This window comes from Lepisma saccharinum, chromosome 10, assembly GCF_977018435.1.
Source record: "Lepisma saccharinum chromosome 10, izLepSacc3.1, whole genome shotgun sequence".
Taxonomy (NCBI): Eukaryota; Metazoa; Arthropoda; class Insecta; order Zygentoma; family Lepismatidae; genus Lepisma; species Lepisma saccharinum.
In genome coordinates, this window is record NC_139238.1 from 32,292,285 (window position 1) to 32,315,171 (window position 22,887).

Sequence of the window (22,887 nt, forward strand, 5' to 3'; positions counted from 1 at the left end):
GAAATAGCCAGTAAGAAAGCCATAATCAACATTCAAAATGAAGATAACAGATGCTTTTTGTGGTGCATCATTGCCGATCATCACCCAGCCAATAATCATAAGCATCGTTTATACCACTACAACAAGCCAGAATATCTCTCAGAATTTGAAAAACCTATGGCTGGCATTAATTACCCTGTAAATCTACGAGACATTAGTAAATTTGAGACACAGTACAAGACAGATAAAAACGAAAGTATAGCAGTACACATATTCGGATTAGACAAAAAAACACCATCTACGTTCTCAGACACAGCAACATTAAAAGTAATCGTGTCATCAGATTACTCCTGATCGAAGATGACGATAATTATCATTACTGTCTAATTCAGAATCTTCCAAAATTAATAAGAAGTCAAATTACCACAAATCACCATAAAATTCGAGTATGCGACAGATGCCTGAGTATATTCTACGGTCAAGGAAAAAAGAACGCTGATGAAGAACTCCGAGATCATCATGAAATGTGTAGTAAACATCCGGCCACGGCTATCAAAATGCCTTCTCAAGACATGACATTTTCCAACTACAAGGCATTACTCTGGCATCCCGTGGTGATATGCGCCGACTTTGAAAGTTTCCAACTTCCACTCGCCACATGCGAACCAAATCCCAGCGTATCGAGCACTACCGAAATTCTACATCACAAAGCCTGCGCTTTTGGATTGATGGTCAACAACACAGGCAATGTTATTTTACATCGCGGCAGTGATGCTCCACAAAAATTCATTCAAACCCTGAAACAGATGGCCATACAATTCGCTCCTCTACTAAGAGAAGACAAAGCAATGGAGTCTCTTACCCAGGAAGAGAAGGAAGCATACGACCTTGCCTCTCAGTGTGGTGTGTGCGAAAGTAACTTCACCCTCGAAAATGTCAAAGTTCGCCACCACAACCATCACACGGGAAAATATGTGGCCCCCGTGTGTAACAACTGTAATCTTCAAATCAAAAAACCAAATTTTATTCCCGTATTCATTCACAATTTGGAGGGCTACGACGCCAAAATCTTCATAAAGGAGATGGGATGCGACGCTCAACCCATTAGCGTCATACCTCGCACCAACGAGAAATTCATTTCATTCAGCAAGAAGGTGGACGTTGGAAATGGCAATCACGTAGAAATTCGCTTCTTGGACTCCTACAACTTTCTGTCTTCGAGTTTGGCCACACTCGCGTCTCAACTCACCGACGATGATTTGGTCGCCACCAGGAAATGTTTCGGCGACCAACATTTAGCACTGTTAAGACGCAAGGGTGTTTACCCCTACGAATACATGACGGATGCTTCCAAATTCTCAGAAACATCGTTACCACCGAGAGAAGCATTCTACAGTCGCCTTAGCGACACCTGTTGCACCGAAGAGGACTACCATCATGCTCAGCTCGTGTGGTCTACATTCTCTTGTCAAACCATGGCCGACTATCACGATCTGTATCTGAAACTGGATGTTACGCTATTGAGCGACCGTTTTCATCTCCATCGCTCGAGAGGAATGGCAGCATATGGTTTGGACCCCGCTTTCAGCTACACCACACCGGGTTATTCTTGGCAGGCGATGTTAAAATCCACGAAGATGAAGATAGAACTCATCAAGGACGTCAATCAACTTTTGTTTGTTGAAGAGGCAAAACGTGGTGGAATCGTCCAGTGTCCCCTTCGATACGTCAAGGCCAACAATCCATATGTTGCCGATTTCGATGCAAAAAAACCGACAAACTTCTTGGCATACTGGGACATGAACAACCTGTATGGTTATGCCATGTCCGAGCCTCTGCCCATCGGAGAATACGAATGGATGAGCGAGCAAGAACTTCAAGATTGTTTGGAATGGAGCGAAGATCATGAAAATGTATGTTTCCTGAAAGTAGATTTGGAATATCCTGCATCGCTTCATCGAAAACACCATGGATTTGCGATGGCACCTGTGATGGAAACGGCTCCGGAGAAGAAGCTGATGCTCACCTTCAAGAGCAAAAAAAATTACGTGGTGCATTATCGTCTCCTACAATTCTACCTCCGGCATGGATTGGTTTTGAAGCATGTGCACTCGGGATTGAAGTTTAGACAGACCAGGTGGCTAGCACCCTATATCGACGGCAACACTCAACGTCGAGCATCAGCTTCTTCTTCCGCAGACAAAGACCTATACAAATTGATGAATAACAGCATCTACGGCAAGAGCATGGAAGATGCCAGGAAAAGAAGAAATATCAACTTGGTCTCCAACCCAAAGAAAATAAACAAGCACGTCACTCAGCCCACGTACAAAAACTTCACGATACTGAGCGACACGTTGGCATTGATCGAACGTGCTCTCCGCCACATAACATTCGACAAACCAATCGCCGCGGGAGTCGCGATCCTCGAGTTGTCGAAGCTGGCCATGTACAAGTTTCACTACGACATCATGAAACCACGCTATGGAGAGGCGATCGAGGTGGCGTACACCGACACGGACAGCTTCGTGTACAACATCCGCACCGATGATCTATACGAAGATCTGAAAAACATGAGCCAGCATTTCGACTTCTCTAATTATCCGAAAAATCACCCTCTCTTCGACGACAGCCAGAAAATGACGATCGGGAAGATGAAGGATGAAGTCAACGGCCGCATCATCACAGAGTTTGCGGGTCTTCGAGCGAAAATGTATGCCATCAAAGTTCAGGATGAGACCGAAATAAAAAAAGCAAAAGGGGGTGGGGCGTTCGAGCACAAACAAACTAACCGTAGAAGATTACAAGTCGTGCTTGTTCGACAAAAAAATCAAACGCATGACCGAACATCGGATCACGAGCACCATCGACCAATTGCGTACATCCATGATTAATAAAGTGGCGCTTGATCCCCACGACACCAAATTGAGGCTACTGGACTGCAACATCCACACCCGAGAATGGGGATGTCATGACGAGGAAGAAATCTGCTCGCACCATTAGACTTCCGCATCAAAAAAAGTATGTATTATTTCTTGCACCACTTTTTATTTTTTTAAAAAAAAATCATTCACACTAATTTTTGCATTCACACTTTTTTTTATATTTTTGCATTCACACTTTTTTATATTTTTCTATCGTTTTTTTTAAAAAAACAATCATTCACACTAATTTTTGCATTCACACTTTTTTTTATATTTTTCTATCATATTATGTACACTATTTTGAGGATATTTTTTTTCTTTCAGATGCTGCACCCCCTACGGAAACTTTTTTAGTTTTTACACATTCCATTCTTAACCAAATTTTTTTCTTCTCTTCAATCATAAAACACACACATTACACATGGAGGTCCTCTGTAGAGTTTCATAGAAGCTTGAGAAAAAAAACCCATGAAACTCTACAAAGGCATGACTTTGTTAGCCGCGGCCATTAGAACTGTGTTGGGCACCACGCACCCTCGCGAGGTTATAGGGGCCAGGTATCCTAAAAAAACAACAATTATTATTTTGTTTGTTTGCTTGCGTCACAATACAGGTGTGTGCGCGCGTGTGTGTGGCACATCGTTCCCCCGAGAGAGGTTTACAAAGGTCACGATATACGGAGTTGGAAAATTACGATATGGCGCATTCGCTCACCACTGTTGCCAGCCATGGGTCTCTCTCTCTCTCTTCATCTTACACCAACGTTGGCATCTCTATTTTTTTTTAGTTGTAAGTGGGTTTCCAACACACTCTAGTTAATAATGCTACATATTATACACACACACGCACACACATACTGCGTTGCCATCCACCCATCTCTCTCTCTTTTACGGCAGTGCCGGCTCTCCTTGCCCAGTGTGTGCAGGTTGGCAAAAATTGCTTTATGCGCTGTAAGGCAAGCCTCAAGCAAAGTTGCCAGCTCCTTGCTTTAGGTTAGGTTAGACCAAAAAAAATCTTGGTGATTTTTTTTACGAGTGAGGAGTTGGCAACGCTGATCTCCACTTGAGGGCGGTCAACCGGGTTGATTGCACAAGCAAAATTGCCAGCTCCTTGCTTTAGGTTAGGTTAGACCAAAAAAAACCTTGGTGATTTTTTTTCGAGTGAGGAGTTGGCAACGCTGATCTCCACTTGAGGGCGGTCAACCGGGTTGATTGCACAAGCAAAATTGCCAGCTCCTTGCTTTAGGTTAGGTTAGACCAAAAAAGGCTGTGGGTAAGCTGTCGGTTGTTTAACTCTTCCCTCTCTCTTTTTTTCTTGTAAAAAGCTATGGCAAAAATACCAGTGGGTTGGCAACCTTGCTTTATGCACTGTAAGGCAAGCCTCAAGCAAGGTTGCCAGCTCCCTGCTTTAGGTTAGGTTAGACCAAGAAAAAAAAACCTTGGTGATTTTTTCGAGTGAGGAGTTGGCAACACTGCGAGAAAATACCTCAAGCAAGGTTGCCAGCTCCTTGCTTTAGGTTAGGTTAGACCCAAAAACAAAAACCTTGGTGATTTTTTCGAGTGAGGAGCTGGCAACACTGCGCGCGAAAAGTAGGTCAAAGGACTGTTCTAGGATCGGCCATTCCACCTACTCTATTAGCAGGTCGTAGTAGATTACACTGAGGGGGGCCTTACAGTAAGAGGGGGGTAGCCTTATAGGAAAATGTCGTAAGTCATTTCAAATGTAGGTCAAAAAAACGAGTTGGCATAAAAAATAGCTTAAAAAGTGATGCCAGAGCTTTTTCTGTCCATTTTTTCTTTCATTGTAGGTTAGTTTAGTGCGTAAAACGTCGTAAAATAAAAAGTAGGTCAAAGGGCCGGCCCAGAACGTACGGTTTCACCTACTTTGGCGCGTTCCCTTTCGGACACTGAAAAAAATCCAAATAATAATGAAAATATTTCCACTTCAAAATACCGGATTTTTTACAAATACTTCAGAGGTTACAAGTACCGTATTGGCCCGAATATAAGCCGCACCCTAAAATTTGATGGACCGAAAAGAAAAAAAAAGATGATACCCGAATATAAGCCGAGGGAAGAAAACAAAATACCGTAACCATTTACCCACAGATTCAGGGAAATATAATTAGGTAGGTACATATTTTATTTTATCATAAATACAGTAAATACAAAATACACTATCATTATTGAAAAATTTAGGTTACAATTGTTTGCTATACCTACTTCAAAGGTAGCTTTCTGCTAACTACTGGCACAGTACGTATAGGGGGTGTGGGGGTAACGCCCCACACTTTCTTGGTCCGGTCGTGAGTGGGGGTGATGTGATCAGCATCACGCCCCTGACCGCCTTTACCCCCCAGGGTTTATTCCAGGTACCCATGTTATTCGACGCTGGGTGGGCGCCGGGGTCGCTTCCATCGTTAGAAAAGTTCCCGGATTTGAACCGGCTGGGGATCGAACCCGACTGAGCCACCGCGGCCAACTAGGTGTCATGTATAAAGTCGCGAATATAAGACGCATCCTATTTTTTTACAATTGAAATTTGGATAAAATGTGCGGCTTATATTCGGGCCAATACAGTATTTATTGCAAGTAAACTGGTTAATGAAACCAGTCCAGAACGAACGAGACTCAGTTTTTTTACAAATATAAATGTTGAATGTATGCACCACGGGTGACACGGCACGCATCAACCCGATAGTCCACTTTTGCAACACTCCCATCAACATGGACCTGTCGATATTGTATATCGCTGCGATGATACGCTCCCTTAGGGCTGCGATATCACGCGGCATCGGTGAGACGAATACAGTCTTTGATGAAACCCCACAAAAAGAAGTCACACGGTGTAAGGTCCAGTGATATTGGTGACAAAAACATTGCCCAAAACACTGTGAGTGATGTGGGTGATTTGAGTGTCGCCTGGCGGCAGGGATTTGAACTCTCAGCTAAACAAAACATGCACGTCCAAACTGTTCGCTCTTCGATCGTTCTGAACTGGTTTCATTAACGAAAGTTCAATAGTTTACTTGCAATAAATTTTTGTAACCCCTCAATTATTTATGAAACACCTGATATTTGTTAATGAAAATTGCTGTGTTGCGCTGCAAGTAGCTTCATCCTTCTGGCTACAACTCAAGAAAAGCACAACCGTTAAAATTCAAATTTGGAGGCTGCGCAGGTGACAGTCCCCTCTCAGCGGCTTTGAATTCTCACCAGCAATTGCGAGAAATTATTTCCTCTTATCGCTGGCGAATAAAGGTAAAGAAAAGGTAAAGTGCTCCCCTGTGCTTAGCACGACGCCATGAAGGCGTATAGGGGGTGTGGGGGGTAACGTCCCACACTTTCTTGATCCGGTCGTGAGTGGGGGTGATGTGATCAGCATCACTAGGGTGACCAGACATACTCTTTTTAAGAGTATTATACTCTTTTAGAGGTTCATATACTCTATACTCTTTTCAATTTGCAAAAATCCCCAAATACACTATTTTCCTTGCTATTTAATTTCATTCATTATTTTACGCATAAAAAAACGTTAAAATCCACAAAATGAAGAGAAACAATGATGGGTAAGTGGAGGTCAGTACAGGCTGGGTCAAATTTAAAAGTGATTGTGCCTCTTATAAAATTCTTGTTTACACTGCCTGGTATACAAATGTTGATTGTGAAAGACTCGTCAGTGGTATGAAAACTTATTGGCGAGAGGAAAAGGTACACTCCTGGTGTCAACACTTGAACAAGTAATGAAAGTGAAATTCAATGTGGACATGACCTGTAAAGAGTTTGGACTGCCAATAAAGGACAACTTGAACATACTCAAGCAAGCAAAACCATCCCAGAAGTATGATTGGTGAGGAAGTATTTGTAATTAGCTAATTACATTAAACCCATAAGTAATTTAAATCTGTAGAGTGTAGGCCTATTTTATAGGGGTTATAATAGAAGCAATAACAAATACTACCCACCCTTATTTTCGTTTTCTTTTTATGTTTTGTGCATGCGCACCTTCAACCTATAGACTATACTCTTTTTGGTCAACAAATATCTGGTCACCCTAGCATCACGCCCCTGACCGCCTTTACCCCCCAGGGTTTCCACCAGGTACCCATGTCATTCGACGCTGGTTGGGCGCCGGGGCCGCTTCCAACGTTAGAAAAGTTCCCGGATTTGAACCGGCCGGGGATCGAACCCGGGACCTTTAGCATGGTAGTCAGACCCGTTACCGACTGAGCCACCGCGGCCATTCGCTGATGAATTCCGAACGTAAATTCACCTGTGCATGTTGTTGCCAGCTGAGGCTGCAAGATGCACACTTGAGAAACTCTCGCGACCAGCCGGTTGAGAAACACTGATGTAGAAGGACAGTGTGGAATTACGAATTGTGGAAAATCGAATATTTTTATGTAACCGGTAAAACACCCACATCCGATTACAGCCAGATCGTACGTAACGGGATAAGAATACAATGGCAACATGTTGTTAGTTTAAAACTTGAATTTTTACATTTGATTTACATAGCCTTGGTAGATATCCAAAACAGCTAAGATGCCCGTTGAATGTATCTTGACAAACATAATATACGTATTCACTTCCGTTCCGAGTCGTGGGAACCAACCATAAGATTGTTTCGTGTGATGGGATGCCTTTACGCATCTTCCCAGGGCAATTTTACGAGTTACGGAACGCCGAGTAGAAAGTCATAGTTTTGGGTTTTTCAGAAATTCTAACAACAATAATTATTTTACGCACTCAAAATATTTAAACTTCTTTGTGTAACGAAGTTACGCAAGTGCCAATGTGTCTCAAGGACAAACGTTTTAAAAATAATGAATTTTAGTGTGGCCTTGGTTGCAAATTTTTCGTAACTTGTAAAGTACTGCTTCAGAAAGTATGCGTGGTAAAGAGGCAAAACTATTATAGGTTTCGTTTTGGTCTCGTCTCGCGAGACACTTATCAGGACAAACCGAGATTCATTCACCAGCTACCAGCTCGAGACGAGACAAACAACATGCCAGATTATCAAATCTAGAATTATATAAAACTAGAACATTTTCTGTCAAAGTTGGTGAAATAATTTCTTCCGGAAAATATTTTATTGTTGGGATTCACAAGTTTCTGCACTAGGCCCAAATCAATTTGCTATTTTCATCAATGACATCTTTTGTCTTAAATCAAGTACGTATATCTTAGAAGTAAGGTCGCCCGGTTCGATACCCGGTGGGAGCACTGGGTGATTCGGATGCAGCTTTGAAAACTGTTTGTCCGGTCCCTATTGGCCAATCTGTGCATAACAGAGAAGAGGGAGAGGAAGGGATTATCTATGAAGTGAAATGTAAAGAATATCAGAGTGTGTACATAGGAGAAACGAAAAAGAGGCTGAAAGACATGTTGAAACAACATAGGGATGATGTACGACTTGAGAGAGAGAAATGCGATATGTAAAAACACGAGAGAAACAGGACATGACGTGTTTTAAGTTTCTTCAATTAAAACTTTTAGTTTACAATTTAGTTCATCATACCAACCTGTGTCCTTCTGCCTTGTTTATTTATAGTTATAAATAAAATCCCATTGGAGCATGGAAAAACCTTTCACTGTTCATAAGTCAGTCATTGTTCTCTGCAGTTTCCAATGCAACATTCAGGCTCTCTGATCGTGCATCGTACGTCTCAGATCAGGTACCCACATAATTTAATATATTTATAAGTTGTTTTAAGCGAAATTCTCCATTTTTATTCTTTCCATATATGATATCAATATCACATTGCAAACAGTTATGAATGGTTTCAATGTCATTTCCTGGGGAAAAATTTTTGGTATTACTTTAGATGCGAACATGCAAACGCAAGTATCAAAGTATTGCTTTAGACAGCACTCATAATTTTTAAACGTGGAAATGTAATAATTTTACGGGGAACGTGAAAGTTGGTGTGTGTTGACAGACTGCAGGTACTGCCATATCAGCACTGACAACTAGGAAGCGTTCTCAATGATCACGTGGCTGCATGCTTTTCACTAATTAATAACTGCGTTTTTTCAACACATACACAAATACATCGTCGCTTCGGAACATCAAATTTTCATCTTTGCTGCTTTCAGATTACCAACATACAATGCAATTCAAAAGGTTTTGCAGAAACCTCAGTTTTATAAATAAGATTGGATGAAATTAGACAAAAAAAAACTTCCCTTCCGCTGGGTTCGAACTCGGGTTGCGCGCACGCTAGTCGGACACGATAACCAACACTGCAAACGAGACAACACGAAACTGGTTCGCAAGTAGCCGACTGAAACGCAAGTTAATTTTCAGATTGCTAATTCCCAAGGTATAACATGCCTAGGCAGATGTGTCTTGCATTTTCTGTATTTTTGTTATTTCAGTCGCTTTGGTCTCTCCCTAGGTTAATCACGGCAATAATGAGGAATATTTGGAGTCTGGAACCTTCGACGCGAGGTGTGTTTCTTGTTCTAACTATATCTGTGTGTTTTCGTTAGATTCATGGTATTTAGTGAGTTGATATGAATAAAGTAAATAAATAAGACAAGTGGGTGGAAGGGACTGGAGAATCGTAGCTACGGAACCATTGAGAAGATATCTATCGCCTAGATAGAGAATCTCTATATCCCCTTGTGATAGAGAACTTATTAGAAGAATGAAAATACAGATTAAACGAACACATTTGATGTGTATCCTTTCGTCAAAATGCCTAGAAAACAATAGTACATACTTCTTCACTAATAGAAAAGAATAAAAAAAGTGTCCTTGGTGGGGATCGAACCTAGATCTCACTGGTGAAAGCTCTGTACGCTAACCAACACTCTATCAATAACACCATGTTTTCTTTTTTCCAGTCAGTTTGTTTCTTTCCTCAACACCTGAAGAGGAAAATGCATGTTAATTTCTCTCATAATTGTTTCATTGTCTATTAATAGAAACCACGTATGTCAAAAATAGACGCATTCTTTCTGTGAAAAGTCCCATGTTTCGCACATCGTGCTTCTCCATTTACTGTTATTTGGACATTCACTTGGAAGTTAAAACTTAGCTTTGTGTGTTTGTTTTCACGTTCATGTGTGTGAGAAGAATGGTGTGAACGTGTGTTCGATGTTTTTCTGGGTATTATTTTCGTTCAAAGCATTAATATAATTGTAAAATATGGAATTTACTGTAATGCAAGGAGTGAAAATATAAACTCAGTCCGTCAGGTTCGTTCCCAAACAACATTAAATAATGGAACGTAACGTGGACCGAGTATTATTCCATGTCGAGAACACGAGACATTACGATCGACAATCTTCATCTCGTATTTCTCTTTGGCATCACTACTCAATTTACAGAGATGTATGCCCGTGACTGGTATACAAGCCGCAGAATTGCAATGCTGATTGGGTTGTCTAGTCACAAGGCGCTTGGTGGTCAGACATGGATGGCTTGCTTCAGTGCTTCTTCAATAGGGTTGTTACAAGCCAGAAGTGTCCGTGACTGTACGTACATAATTACTTTTATACATTAGTCAATGTAAAGTGCAAGTGTGCACTAACAGCAAGGACTTGGTGAATTCTAATTGACTCTTCTCTTTTATTTGGTGAACATTTTTCAAAAATTTTCAAACTAGCTAAGAAAACTTCAGTTCACATGTACATGATTGATTGATTGAGTTTGTATTTTATGTCCACTTTATGTACAATAAGGCTAATCGGGACTGGACCTACAGTTTTAAAGTGGGATCCTAACCACTATGTGCTTCCACCGGGTATATAACCATGAACCCCTTGATTACAAGGCGACGACGCTACGAGGGGAGGCACGTTCACATATAGCTACTTTTTGCGGAATGTATTTTAAAATGAGAATGGTACTAATATAATTAAGCCTTCTTTCCATATTAAAAAAGACACTAAAGTTGATGACCAAGGCAGGTTATAAATATATAAAAATACTTTACATTTAACGTTTCTACCCTCGACCAGGGTCTTCCTAAGTTTCTCGTCTGAGGAAGACCCTGATAGAGGGTAGAGACGGTACATGTAAAGTTTTTTTTTAAATCTTAATAAACTCCCTTGGTGAGCGACTTGTATTTTTTTAAAAAATGAGAGTAGGTACTTTTGTACATTCTTATAAAACTTTTGTTAGTTCATTACTACGTACAATAGGTTAATAATTTATGATCCCAGCAGTCAAGAGCTATCTTCATAAAGTTGAATCTGAAGAGAAAATCTTTCTCAGGTTTCTATGCAAGAAATGAGAAGAGAATTATTTTTCTGTCACTGCCTCGAATTGTTTACACGGTTACATTTATCTACGTTGTAGGAAAGAAGAAAATAAAAAATGAACGATTTTGTACAGTACATAAGGTATGTCTTTGTAAATAGATGGTGAAAATTTATTAAGTAATACAGCTTACAAAATACCCAAATGGAACGTGAGAAAAAAAGAGCAGTTCTAACGCCTTTGTGCATTTGTGTTACCATTAAGCTATCCATGAGCAGCGAGGATGAATGATGAATGAGCTACGATTCGATCCCAGTTCCTTAGGGAACGTTACGCAGTGTTAAATGTCCAGTAGCGCATCTTTTTGAAAACTGCAATCTGAGCTGTGATGAAATTTAATATGTTGGTCTTACTATAGTACAGCGTATCCGGGAAAATTACTACCAATAAGAAATGCACAAATATATTTCTGAAACTGATAATAATATATTAACGGAATTTTGATTTTCTGTTAAGCAAACTTGCAGCATTTTTGGAGTAACTGATTAACAAGCGTCGGTTAATCTCTGTCGAAGGTTACATAAACCTAGTTTTTTGTGTTTGGGGAATGTTTTGTGATGTACGTACGTTGGATGCACTCCTAATTTTGAAAAACAGAAACACTAATTGGAGATTTAATTTCAGGAAACCAACAATAGCATTGAACTTTCGCACGCTCACCATACGTAGCAATCATTTCCTTTTTTTATGGGTGGTAGTAAAACTTGGAGAGTTATGTCACAAAAATAGCAATCAAGAACCTAGGAGATATTTTCAATTGTTTTTGGTAGTAATTCTACCTGACACGCTGTATATTTTTACATATTTGCATAATTTTGTACTTTTTATTTGACTTATTGCTGTATTAGTTTTTGTACTGTGCTCGTGATCAGCCGGATAGCACGAAAGCTTGTGGCAAGTTTGAGGTAGCCTGCTTGTAACTTGTCAACGTCAGTTTCATATGGCAAGCTTGAATCAAGCTGATTGTGACAGGCATGTATCAAACATGCAACTTTCTGTGACAAGCTTGGTGCAAGCATGTCATGTCAAGCTTGCCAAATTTTGCTACGTGGTAACTATTTGACTTGATTCAAGCATGATGCAAGCTTCCAGCTTGCCATTATATGCTTTAAGCAAACTTATTCACTTTACATGAAAGTTTGTTTCAAGTATGTAGTAAGCTTACTCTGATATCTGGGCATGCATCAGTCATATTAACCTATTTGTCTCTTTCTTTCCAGACGACTATACGTCTGTCTGTGATGTGAACGATCCTGGATTAAACGAATGCGTTAAAAATGCAGCACAAGATGCGATGAAATCATTAAGTAATAAAGGTAGGGTCGCTAAATTGTAAATTTGCATGCGAGGTTAAGGGAGAATATGCACATTAAGTGGAAATCATGGCTGAAGTAAAAGGTTTGAATGTTTTTGTAAATATGATTATAAATGCCTTCCCTAAAGTACCTGGCATTTTTAGTAAACATTGCTCAGTTCATTCTACGATGTTATATCGGATAAAGTGCACGGTAGGCAAATAAAATTGTAATTCTTACACAAAATTAGGTCTGGGCAACCCGTCGTATTAGTGATAGAACACTCTCGAACACATTTGATTTGCATATCAATTATTGTGGTCTACTCAGGGGTTTATCCAGAATTTTGCATTCTGTGGGGTTAAGTCGAAATTTAGGGGAGTGTAAGGGTAAATTTCAAGCCAAAATGACCAAAAGTATAGAGTGAAAAATTTAGAGGGCTGTTGAGGATCTTTGTGGGGTGTTAGGGGATGTTGGGTGTGTGTGGATTAATCACTGGGTCGACACACAGTTTCGCCACCTAAGCTTCGATACCTAAGAAATTCCATTGTACGTTCCTCTTCATCAATATTATCATTCATTTTTAGTACTGAGATTGGCTTAAAAGAGATAAAACAAAAGCTACAAAAAATACAAATGCATTCTCGTAGACCGTAACCGTTCAACATCATCATAATTTTATATATATAACCTTATATTATATAAATGTTTTCAGGATCGAAAGAATTTGGAATTCCCAAAATTAACCCGCTGAAAGTGCCCTCTATGGTGATCAGTCAAGGCAATGGACCAGTGGGATTGACTCTCACACTGAAGAACAGCGACCACTACGGCCTAAGTGAGATAATATTCAACTCCGCAAAGTAAGTGAGCATTTTTTTGGTAATTTATGTCTTGAAGTGTAGCTAATTTGTTTGTACGCGTCTTATTGTTCTTCCAGTTGAGATTTTAATACAGCTAATCACGATGAGGCTGGCTGCGTACTAGAGTGCGCGTCAAATCTCCTGCATATGGCGATAGCCAATAGCAGCGCACTGCAGCGGTGCCATGTCGAAATCTCACACTGAAAAGAGACAGCGTGGTTGAGCGAAACGCCTTGTCAAGGGAGCACGGCAACGCCGCACGTCTGTGATTCGCTGGTGCTGTTCAGCCGTTCAAGGCCATATGCAGGAGATTTGACGCGCACTCTAGGTGTTAAGTCAATGGAAACGCATTACATGTTTTCCATGTATATTCCTTTCCCGGATTCTCTGGAGTAAGAGAACGCGTTCGCGTTCTCAGCGCATGTTGAAGGGTGTGCGCCTCGTCCAATGACCGCGCGGAGGGGAGGGGCATCCACGGGAGGGTGCGACTCGACTGCTCATTCTTGGTACAGTAGCTCCGCAGTAAACATGTCAGCTCGGAAGTCGAGGGGAACTCTGCATTCAGGAGAGCGCCGCATATTGTTGAATGTGTTCGAGAACCTATTTGAACGAGGTGGTAAAACAGTAGCTACATGAATGTGTTTGGCTGCCCTAACGGGAATTGGGAAATCCACCGTCTATAATATCCGGAAGGAAGCGAAACAATCGCGAGGAAAGGATGGAACATCCCTGTTGGAAACGCCGGGCAAGAAGCATCCGAAACGAGCTCAACGATTTGCAGACTTCGATGAGTTTGCGCTAGAGGCATTACGAAGCCTTAAATTTTTGTTTCTCAAGTCTACCTTTTGATAATAGTGATTCATGTGGTAGAGAGGGAGTGGATATTCGATTTTTGTTACTTAGCGTTGCTTTTCTGCCACTTCTAGCTAATCGCAACAATGAGTGATGACGTGAAATTGATAAAGAGACACTCAGAAACAGTGCCGCAACCACAGGGGCAGAGGGCATTGCCCCCCCCCCCCAACCTTGGACCGAAGTCCATTCTAGGGGAAGCAAACATTGAAGTAAAAACTAGACTAGGAGAATCTAAGAATAGCAGGACAATTGGGTAGTCATGATGGAATTAGTTTCTAATGTGTTTCTTGCATTTTTCTTCCAGACGGACAAGGGCACTTGCAAGGGGCACAGAGGGGCAATTGCCCCCCTCGATTTCAAATTTTATACAAAAAGAAAATACATTTCGTAAAATTTTCTTGATCGCTTCGCTCGCAATCTCTCCTATTATTATAGTCAAAGTTCAGAGCCATAGCTATGGGGCGGCGGGAGTCGGCCCTGGGAGCCAAACGATCTATAGTAAAAAATGTTAAAGATAATGCCATTGCGCTCCGTAAAGTTATTTGCGCCCTATTAAAAGAATTTCTCTCTATGAAACTTAATATGAAATATTAATGATGACACTGTAATCCCTGAAGTCATGGATCAATCAAGGGATTCCTATTTATTTGTCAGGTGTCAAAACATGTATTTCAACTATAATATAATATAATTCACACAATATTTTGCAAAATGGTTAACGTAACCAGTAGGCAAACGTTGTCTGTAGTGATGCAAGAGTCTCCCCTTTGAAGGAAATAGAGTCCGTGGTGGACTAAGGGACCCATGTTTTAATGTTTTAGCAAGTCCAAAAAAATGTATTACAAATTTTTACACAAATCATCAAAGTGTAGATAATATGTAACCATTAATATTTAATTAATTCAATTTTTCTTGCATAACACAACACAATGGTGTTGTTGGATTCTCGTTAGATTCCTTTGTGCGTAAAAATCTTACATACTGGAAACTAAGACGGAATCATTATGAAGCATTATTTTGAAAGGACTCACTTAATCAGTTCTGCAGAGAGGCCCAAAGCTGTTGGTACATAATAATCATCTATTAACATTATCGACCTGTAAATATCAAGTAGATACAGTCCCTATTAGCCTATTTACGTTAAACTTATACAATATTCCAAATTCTTTGGCAATCTGGAAAGGTCATTATCGAAATATTGCTATTTGATGTTTTTTTGTTTTTTTTGTTTGTTTGTTGCAGTTTCTGTTACTTATCTCTTTTGGGGGAGGGGGCAAGTGCCTCTGCGTACCCTGCTATATCTGCCAATGCAACACAATATATTAAAGCCCCCCTCTAAGATTGACTTCGCCCCACCCCCACCCCCCTACAAAGAATATTTGGCTACGGGCCTGACTGGCCATTGTTGAGAATAAGAGAAGAAATTGGCAGCAGAAAGCGTTTAGCTTTACGGCCCTTATACCGCGCAGCACTTCGTTGCTTTCATCCCGCACCCTTCCCCACCCAGCCTGGCCCCGCCCACAAGCTTACCCCTCTGCGCGTCGCTACTCCAGAGAATCCGGAAAAGCAGTATAGAGGGAGATTTAGTTTCGTCTGGTTACCACGAGAAAGTCTCGGATTTAATTTCCTGGATGGCTGTTCTCCGGAATGTATGGCGGCTGTAGCACTTAATCTCTGACACTTGGAAGTGTTACAGATCAAGTGTTACAGTCGAATATACCGGGTGGTCCAAAAGTCCCGGAACGGTCACATATCGCGAGAAATACACATCGAATCGGAAAACGAAAAAATACGAGTTTAATAAGTGAAAGAAAGCTATTCAATGATATCACACTTGACCCCCATCCCCACCCCCTGTATATCTCCGTCTCTAATTTAGCTAGGAGGATGGTTCATAGCTCGTTGGACTCGGAATGAAGTCCTCTTTCCGATTCTACAATACAAAATAGGAGTTTTCATTTAAAATTTCACAGTTGCCCCCCGCCCCACCCCAGGGGCGGGGGTGGGGAATCAAGTGTGATATCATTGAATAGCTTTCTTTCACTTATTCAAGATGTATTTTTTCGTTTTCCGATTCTATGTGTATTTCTCGCGATATGTGACCGTTCCGGAACTTTTGGACAACCCGGTATATTATGTGTGTGTGTGTGTTTGTGTGCGTGTGTGTATGTGTGTGTGTGTGTGTGTAAAGAAATTAGGGAATGAGGAAGATATTAACCAATTTTTCACTTCTGTTTTCTAATGTTCTTTCTGAAACTTTCAGAATCACAACAGTACTATTACAATTTTCGTAAATATTATTTGTAAATTAAAAGAAATATTATTCTTATTTCTTGTTGGTGCCTCCCCGATGGCGTAGTGTTAACGCTGTCCCTTTGTAATCAGAAAGAGGGTTCTGGGTTAGAAGAACATTACACAGCAGTCCGGATTTCACTATAAACCAGGGGTGCCCACAGGGGGGGGGGGGGGAGGTCCATGACGTGCCTGCGTCATGGGATTTTTTTTGCGGGGGACAAAATTTTATAGTTCAGCTACCAATTCTATATATTTTCACACAAAAATTAAAAACTGACTACGTTCGTGTATGGCTGATGAGTGGTTAATGTCTACCTTAATTCCGTTCTATGAGTCTCCATCATGTATGTAAAACGTTATTGCTACGTATAACTGTCAAAGTAATATACAATATACATGCAAATATATATATTGTAAACAATACCTAAAGTAAATATATTTTTCTTAAATATGTCTGTATTATATTGTTCCCCAAATTTTGACGGACCAAAATATTTTGAGTAAATACGTAATTCGGCATAAAGGGAGGGAGGAGAAATGTTCTACTTTTGGGGGGAGTGCGTCATAGGCCTTGGGTGGGGGCATTTCTGTGTATAGTTCTATCTTTTGTGGGGAGTGCGTCATAGACATTGGAGGATATACCCAGTCCCGATTAAAGTGAATTTAAACAAACTTTGACAACTTATTTAAATTATAATTTATAAATCTTTATTAAACTTATTTCTTGTTTGTGTTTCCATTGTTATTATTATTATTTTGATTCCGTGTATCTTACGAGTTCAAATCACCATTCAACTTTCTTCTCCGATTTTTAGAGTAGCACACTTATTATTTTAGTCACAGTATTTTGCGGTTACGAATTTAGTTATAAGCGTTAATGTGTTATTTGTACTTTTCTAGGGCAGATCCTAAAAACTATCACATGGAGTTCGATGTGACATTTCCCTACTACGGAATTGTTGGAGACTACAAAGGCGAGGGGAGGATTCTGCTCCTCCCTATTTATGGAGAAGGACCGTCCAATTTAACTTTTTGTGAGTATTTGGTTAATATAGACTTGCAGGTAGATTATTAATAATAACCAGAGAACGGATATATATATATGACTTAAAAAGTTTTAGATAGTTATTTTAATCAAAATATGGAATTAAATATGTACTTATAATTGTCAAAAATGACAATTTTCATTAAACAAGGTGCACACTTTGATGAATAAAATATGTTAGCCTAACATGACATTAACTGTAATGCAAATCGGAACGCAAAAAAATTGATTACCGAGTGTCTTTTAAGTGCTGAATCGTGAATCTCCCATTGTCTGTAAATACATATTTGTATTGACTGAAACTGTGATCAATGGCACATGAAGCAAGGGGAGTATATTTGAAATATGCAATGAATTTCTTGGTGTTCCGTACTCTTTTCCATCCCTACAGATTTCCCTTAGCTCCATCTCGACGTTGTCCCTCCATCTTCGTCTTGGCCTTCCTACTGGTCTCTTACCCAACAAGAATCCTGTAAACTCCTCTTTCCTCTCCCATTCGTGACACATGGCCTGCCCACCTAAGTCTTCTTGATTTAATTATTCTAATAATATCTGGACATGAATACAAATTATGTAGTTCTAAATTATGTAACCTTCTCCACTCACCTGTCTCCTCATCCCTTTTAGGTCCAAAGATTTTCCTAAGGATCTTATTTTCAAATACTCTCAATTTATGTTCCTCTTTCAATGTAAGGGACGAAGTTTCACACCCATATAATACTACAGGCAAAATTACGGTTTTGTATATTTTAACTTTTACTTTCTTAGATATTAAACGAGATGACAAAAGTTTATGAAGAGAGAAGTAACATGCATTTCCTGAATTAAGCCTACTTTTTATTTCCTCTTTAATATAATTTTCATTTGTTAATATTACTCCTAAGTATTTGAATTTGGAAACTGTTTCAAACGAGTTGTTATCAATAATTAGATTTTGATTATTACCTAACACTTGGTTTCGGCCTGTAAGCATATATTTAGTTTTCTCTTTGTTAACTTCCAAACCTATCTCTTTAGCAGTTTTGAAAAATATTTTAGCATTATTCTTAATTGTATTCACATCATCCCCCAGTAAGTCTACATCATCTGCATATGCTAACATCTGAGTCACACCATTTAATTTTAGTCCTTCTTTAGTTTCGTTTACCTTCCTTACAGCATATTCTAAGTCAAAATTAAAGAGCAATGGAGATAATGCATCTCCTTGTTTTAACCCATTATGAATTGTAAATTTGTCAGACATATTAATACCCACACGAATTTTACTTTCTGTTTCACTGGTGCATATTTTTATCTTACTAACAAGCTTCTTAGGTATTCCAAACTCTACTAATATATTATATAATTTATCTCTTTTGACCGAATCATATGTTTTTTTGAAATCAATGAATAGCTGATGGACATTTTGATTATATTCCCACTTTTTTTCAAGTGTCTGTCTGATGTGAAAACTTTGATCTGTAGTTGATCTTTTGCATTTAAATCCACACTGATAATCACCTATAATTTCATTAGCATATGGGGTTAGTCTTGTTAAAATAATGTTAGATAATATTTTATATGTTGTTGAGAGTAGAGAAATTCCACGGTAATTATTGCAGTTCATTTTATCACCTTTTTTAAACACAGGAACAATTATGGATTCTTTCCACTGTTGAGGGATTTCTTCTTTATTCCATATTAAACAAATTAATTTATGAATTTAACATATTAATGAGTTTCCACCATATTTAATTAACTCAGCTGGTATTAAATCAATGCCAGGTGCTTTGTTATTCTTTAGCCTTTTAATAGCATCTTTAACTTCAGTGAAGTTAGGTTCTGGAACTAAAGGTTCTGCTGTGTGTACTTCATTCACTTCTGATTTATCTCCTACATGGACATTTAAAAGGTCATTAAAGTAGTTCTTCCATCTATTTAGAATATCGCTTGGGTCAGCTAGAAAATCACAGTCTTTATCTTTTATCAAGTTTACTTTAGGTTGCCACCCCTTTCTAAACTCATTTACACCTTTATATAAATCTCTGATATTTTTATTTTTGCTGTTTGTTTCAATTTCGTTAATTTTGCTTTTCAAGTAATCTCTTTTTTTACTTCTAAACGTGCGGTTAACTTCTCGCTTTATTCTATTATAATTGTTTAGATTTGTATCATCAGAGTTATTTAACCACCTAAGTCTAGCCTGATTTCTTATTTCTATTAGATTATGACATTCATTATCAAACCATGGCTTACTTTTTCTCGGTTTATGGTATCCTATACTTTCTTTAGCTGCTGATTCTATTGCATTACGTATGTGCTCCCAATTCTTATTTACGTCTGTTTCATTTATATTTTCATCATGATTTAAATCCTGCAAAACATCAAATCTATTTGACAGTTTAATTTGGTAATCTTTCTTAATTCTTTCATCAGTAAACTTTCCTGTATCAAATTTTAGAACTTTTAGATTTTGTTGCTTATGATTTATCACTGAGAGTCTTTCTCTTAATTTAGCAATTACTAAATAATGGTCACTGACACAGTCGGCACCTCTATGTGTACGAACGTCAATTATACTAGTGTGCCTTCTCTTATCAATGAGAATATGATCTATCTGATTATGAGTTTTACCATCTGGAGAAGACCAGGTATATTTATGGATATCTTTATGTTTAAAAGTGGTACTTTTCACAATTAAATTCTTTGAGGTTGCAAAAGTAATCAATCTTATACCATTATCATTACTTAATTCATGAAGACTTTCTTGACCAATCGTGGGTTTAAATGTCTCTTCTTTGCCAATCTGTGCATTATAGTCACCTAACAGAATTTTCATATCATACTGAGAAAATTTATCAAAGACCTGTTCTAACTCTGTATACAAATCATCTTTAGTATTATCATCTTTAACTTCCGTTGGTGCATGTATGTTTATTAAAATAATTTTACACCACCTACCCTGTAAAACTGCATATGATATCCTATCATTAATAAATTCTACTGTTTTAAGAGCAGAGATAATTTTATTATTTATGAAAAAGCCTGTTCCAAAATTATGATTTTCAGTACCACCATAGAAAAAAGTATAATTTTTAGTTTTACAATTCCCTTCTCCTGGCCACCTAACTTTCTGGACAGCTACTACATCTAATTTATACCTAACTATCTCATTAACTGTACACTGAAATGCCCCAGGCCGGTAAAGGCTCAGAACATTCCAGGTGCCTAATTTAATATCCTTATTCCTAACGTAGATCTTATCCTTAGTCCAGGGACCTCCCAAAGTAGTCCCCACCCGGAGATCCGAACGGGGGACTATTTTACCTCCGGAATAGTTTACCTTGGGAACATCCATGGCCTTATATTGCTGATTCTTGACATGGCTTTTTACAGTGCAGAGTTGTCAGCTCTACGCCTAACCCCCAATATGAATGGAGGAACTACTACAGAAGACAAACACAAACACATTAGACAGCACAACTACTACACAAGACACACACAAACACATCACAACTATAACACAATATAAACACAAACACACCACAACTACTACACAAGACAAACACAAACAAATTAGACAGCACAACTACTACGCAAAACAAACATACTAGACAGAACAACTACTACACAAACATACTAGACAGCACAACTACAACACAAGACACATACATACAGACCACCGATACTACACAAGACAAATAGAAACACATTTGACAGCATAACTACTACACAAGATAAACACAACCACACTAGACAGCACAGCTACTACACAAGACAAACCCACATACAAGCACATGACAACTACTACACAAGATAAACACACAGAGATAAATCCACACATAATTACAAATTGAATTAAGGCAAACATTTTAAAAACTGTCCAAAATATGCACTTAACATCCCCAAATGTACACCCCCCCTCCCCACAAGGGAAAAATCCTGGATAAACCCCTGCTCAACACTATTCCTATCAAAGACTTCCAGAACTGTTTTGACAAGCTATATGAGCATTGCATTCAGTGTATTGAAGCACAAGGAATGTATTTTGAATAATATACAACTAAGAGTGTAACTGCATGTGCATTTCCTGTTTTCTTGTTGTAGTCCGGAAAATCATGTCACACACTGTGTATAGGCATCCTTATGGTAGGTGCCATAGAATCACCAATCCTGCACTAAGATTTTTTTTTTTTTGAGACACAATGACCAAGTTATATTTGAATTCCAACTGTTGAATATGTACTTATTTATTATTGTGCTCTTTTATCATTATCTACCCTACAATCTAAACTGTAGCCTTGAAGTCCTCTCAAATAATTTTAAAGATGCATAATGCTGTTGTTCAAAGAATATCAATTTAGTAGTTAAATGTAAAAAAGATGACTTTTGTCTACATTATCTCCCCATCTGAAAGAATCAAAACCACAATGAACCAAGCATACTACATTGTGCCACTAGTTACCTCCCTTGATCTCTGCTCTTGGAAAACACTCTGGAAGTAAAATCTGTTTAAAATTTTCACTGAGTGAAACAACGAGTTCCAAATCAGATGATGGCAGAGACCACCGAAATTTATACAACCTCTACTAGTAACTCGAACAAGCGTTCTCGGGCCACCAGCCAGGAAAAACTGGGGTCGGCCCCCAACGCCTCGAGGGCATACACCGCTCCCACCCTCCGGGAACGCAGAAACGGAGACCAGTGTAGGTTAATATACATTACTATAATGTGGTGAAGTTTGGTTAGGTCTGTCTTCCTATTGACTCTCTCTGGAACCTGGTGTTTTCATTGGCTGGTGTCTTGTTTTTACTCAGAAGTGGGTTCAGACGTGACTGAGCTGGAATCCCACTTCCCTGTTGAGATTGGCGCTTTCCCATAATATGGGTATGGATTCCTTCATCCGTCGGTCCCAGTAACCGGAACATTCGGCTATTATTTTGGTGTCGGCAAATAAAATCATGTATCCCTCGGTGATGCTGTGTTCAGCAAGTCCCAACTTCTCCGGTTGGAATAATCGGAAATAACAGAGAAAGATAAGAAAGAATGAATGTCTATGATAACTGGTGAGCTTACTGTTTTCTGGGAAAAATTTAGCTTTCCAATTTTATCAAAACAAGCAATTATGTCAAAAGTAGTTAAATTGATTGAAGAGAACGATAAAAATAGAAAGAAGAAAAAAGATTCACTTCAAGTTGAAATAGAAAATATATTTGACATAACGAAAACAGATTGACATTGGTGTGCCAAGAAGATAAAGAACTATACAAGTTACAAGTTAAATCACAAGGTAAAATTGGATATGTAACAAGCACAGTTGCTCCACAATCGTCAATCCATCCCTCTAAGCGAGTGCGAAAATCGGCTTCACAATCTGAATC

General features: G+C 39.0%; 1 protein-coding gene across 1 annotated transcript in view; it reads left to right on the top strand.

Annotated features, from left to right (window-relative positions):
• Positions 1-22,887, top strand: part of LOC145994311 (protein takeout-like) — a 57,045-nt gene that overhangs the window by 17,738 nt on the left and 16,420 nt on the right. Inside the window, exons 2-4 of the mRNA XM_083130414.1 lie at positions 12,395-12,490; positions 13,185-13,332; positions 17,383-17,516. Of these exons, the coding sequence (XP_082986540.1) occupies positions 12,395-12,490; positions 13,185-13,332; positions 17,383-17,516 (378 nt within the window). The remainder of the gene's footprint in view (positions 1-12,394; positions 12,491-13,184; positions 13,333-17,382; positions 17,517-22,887) is intronic.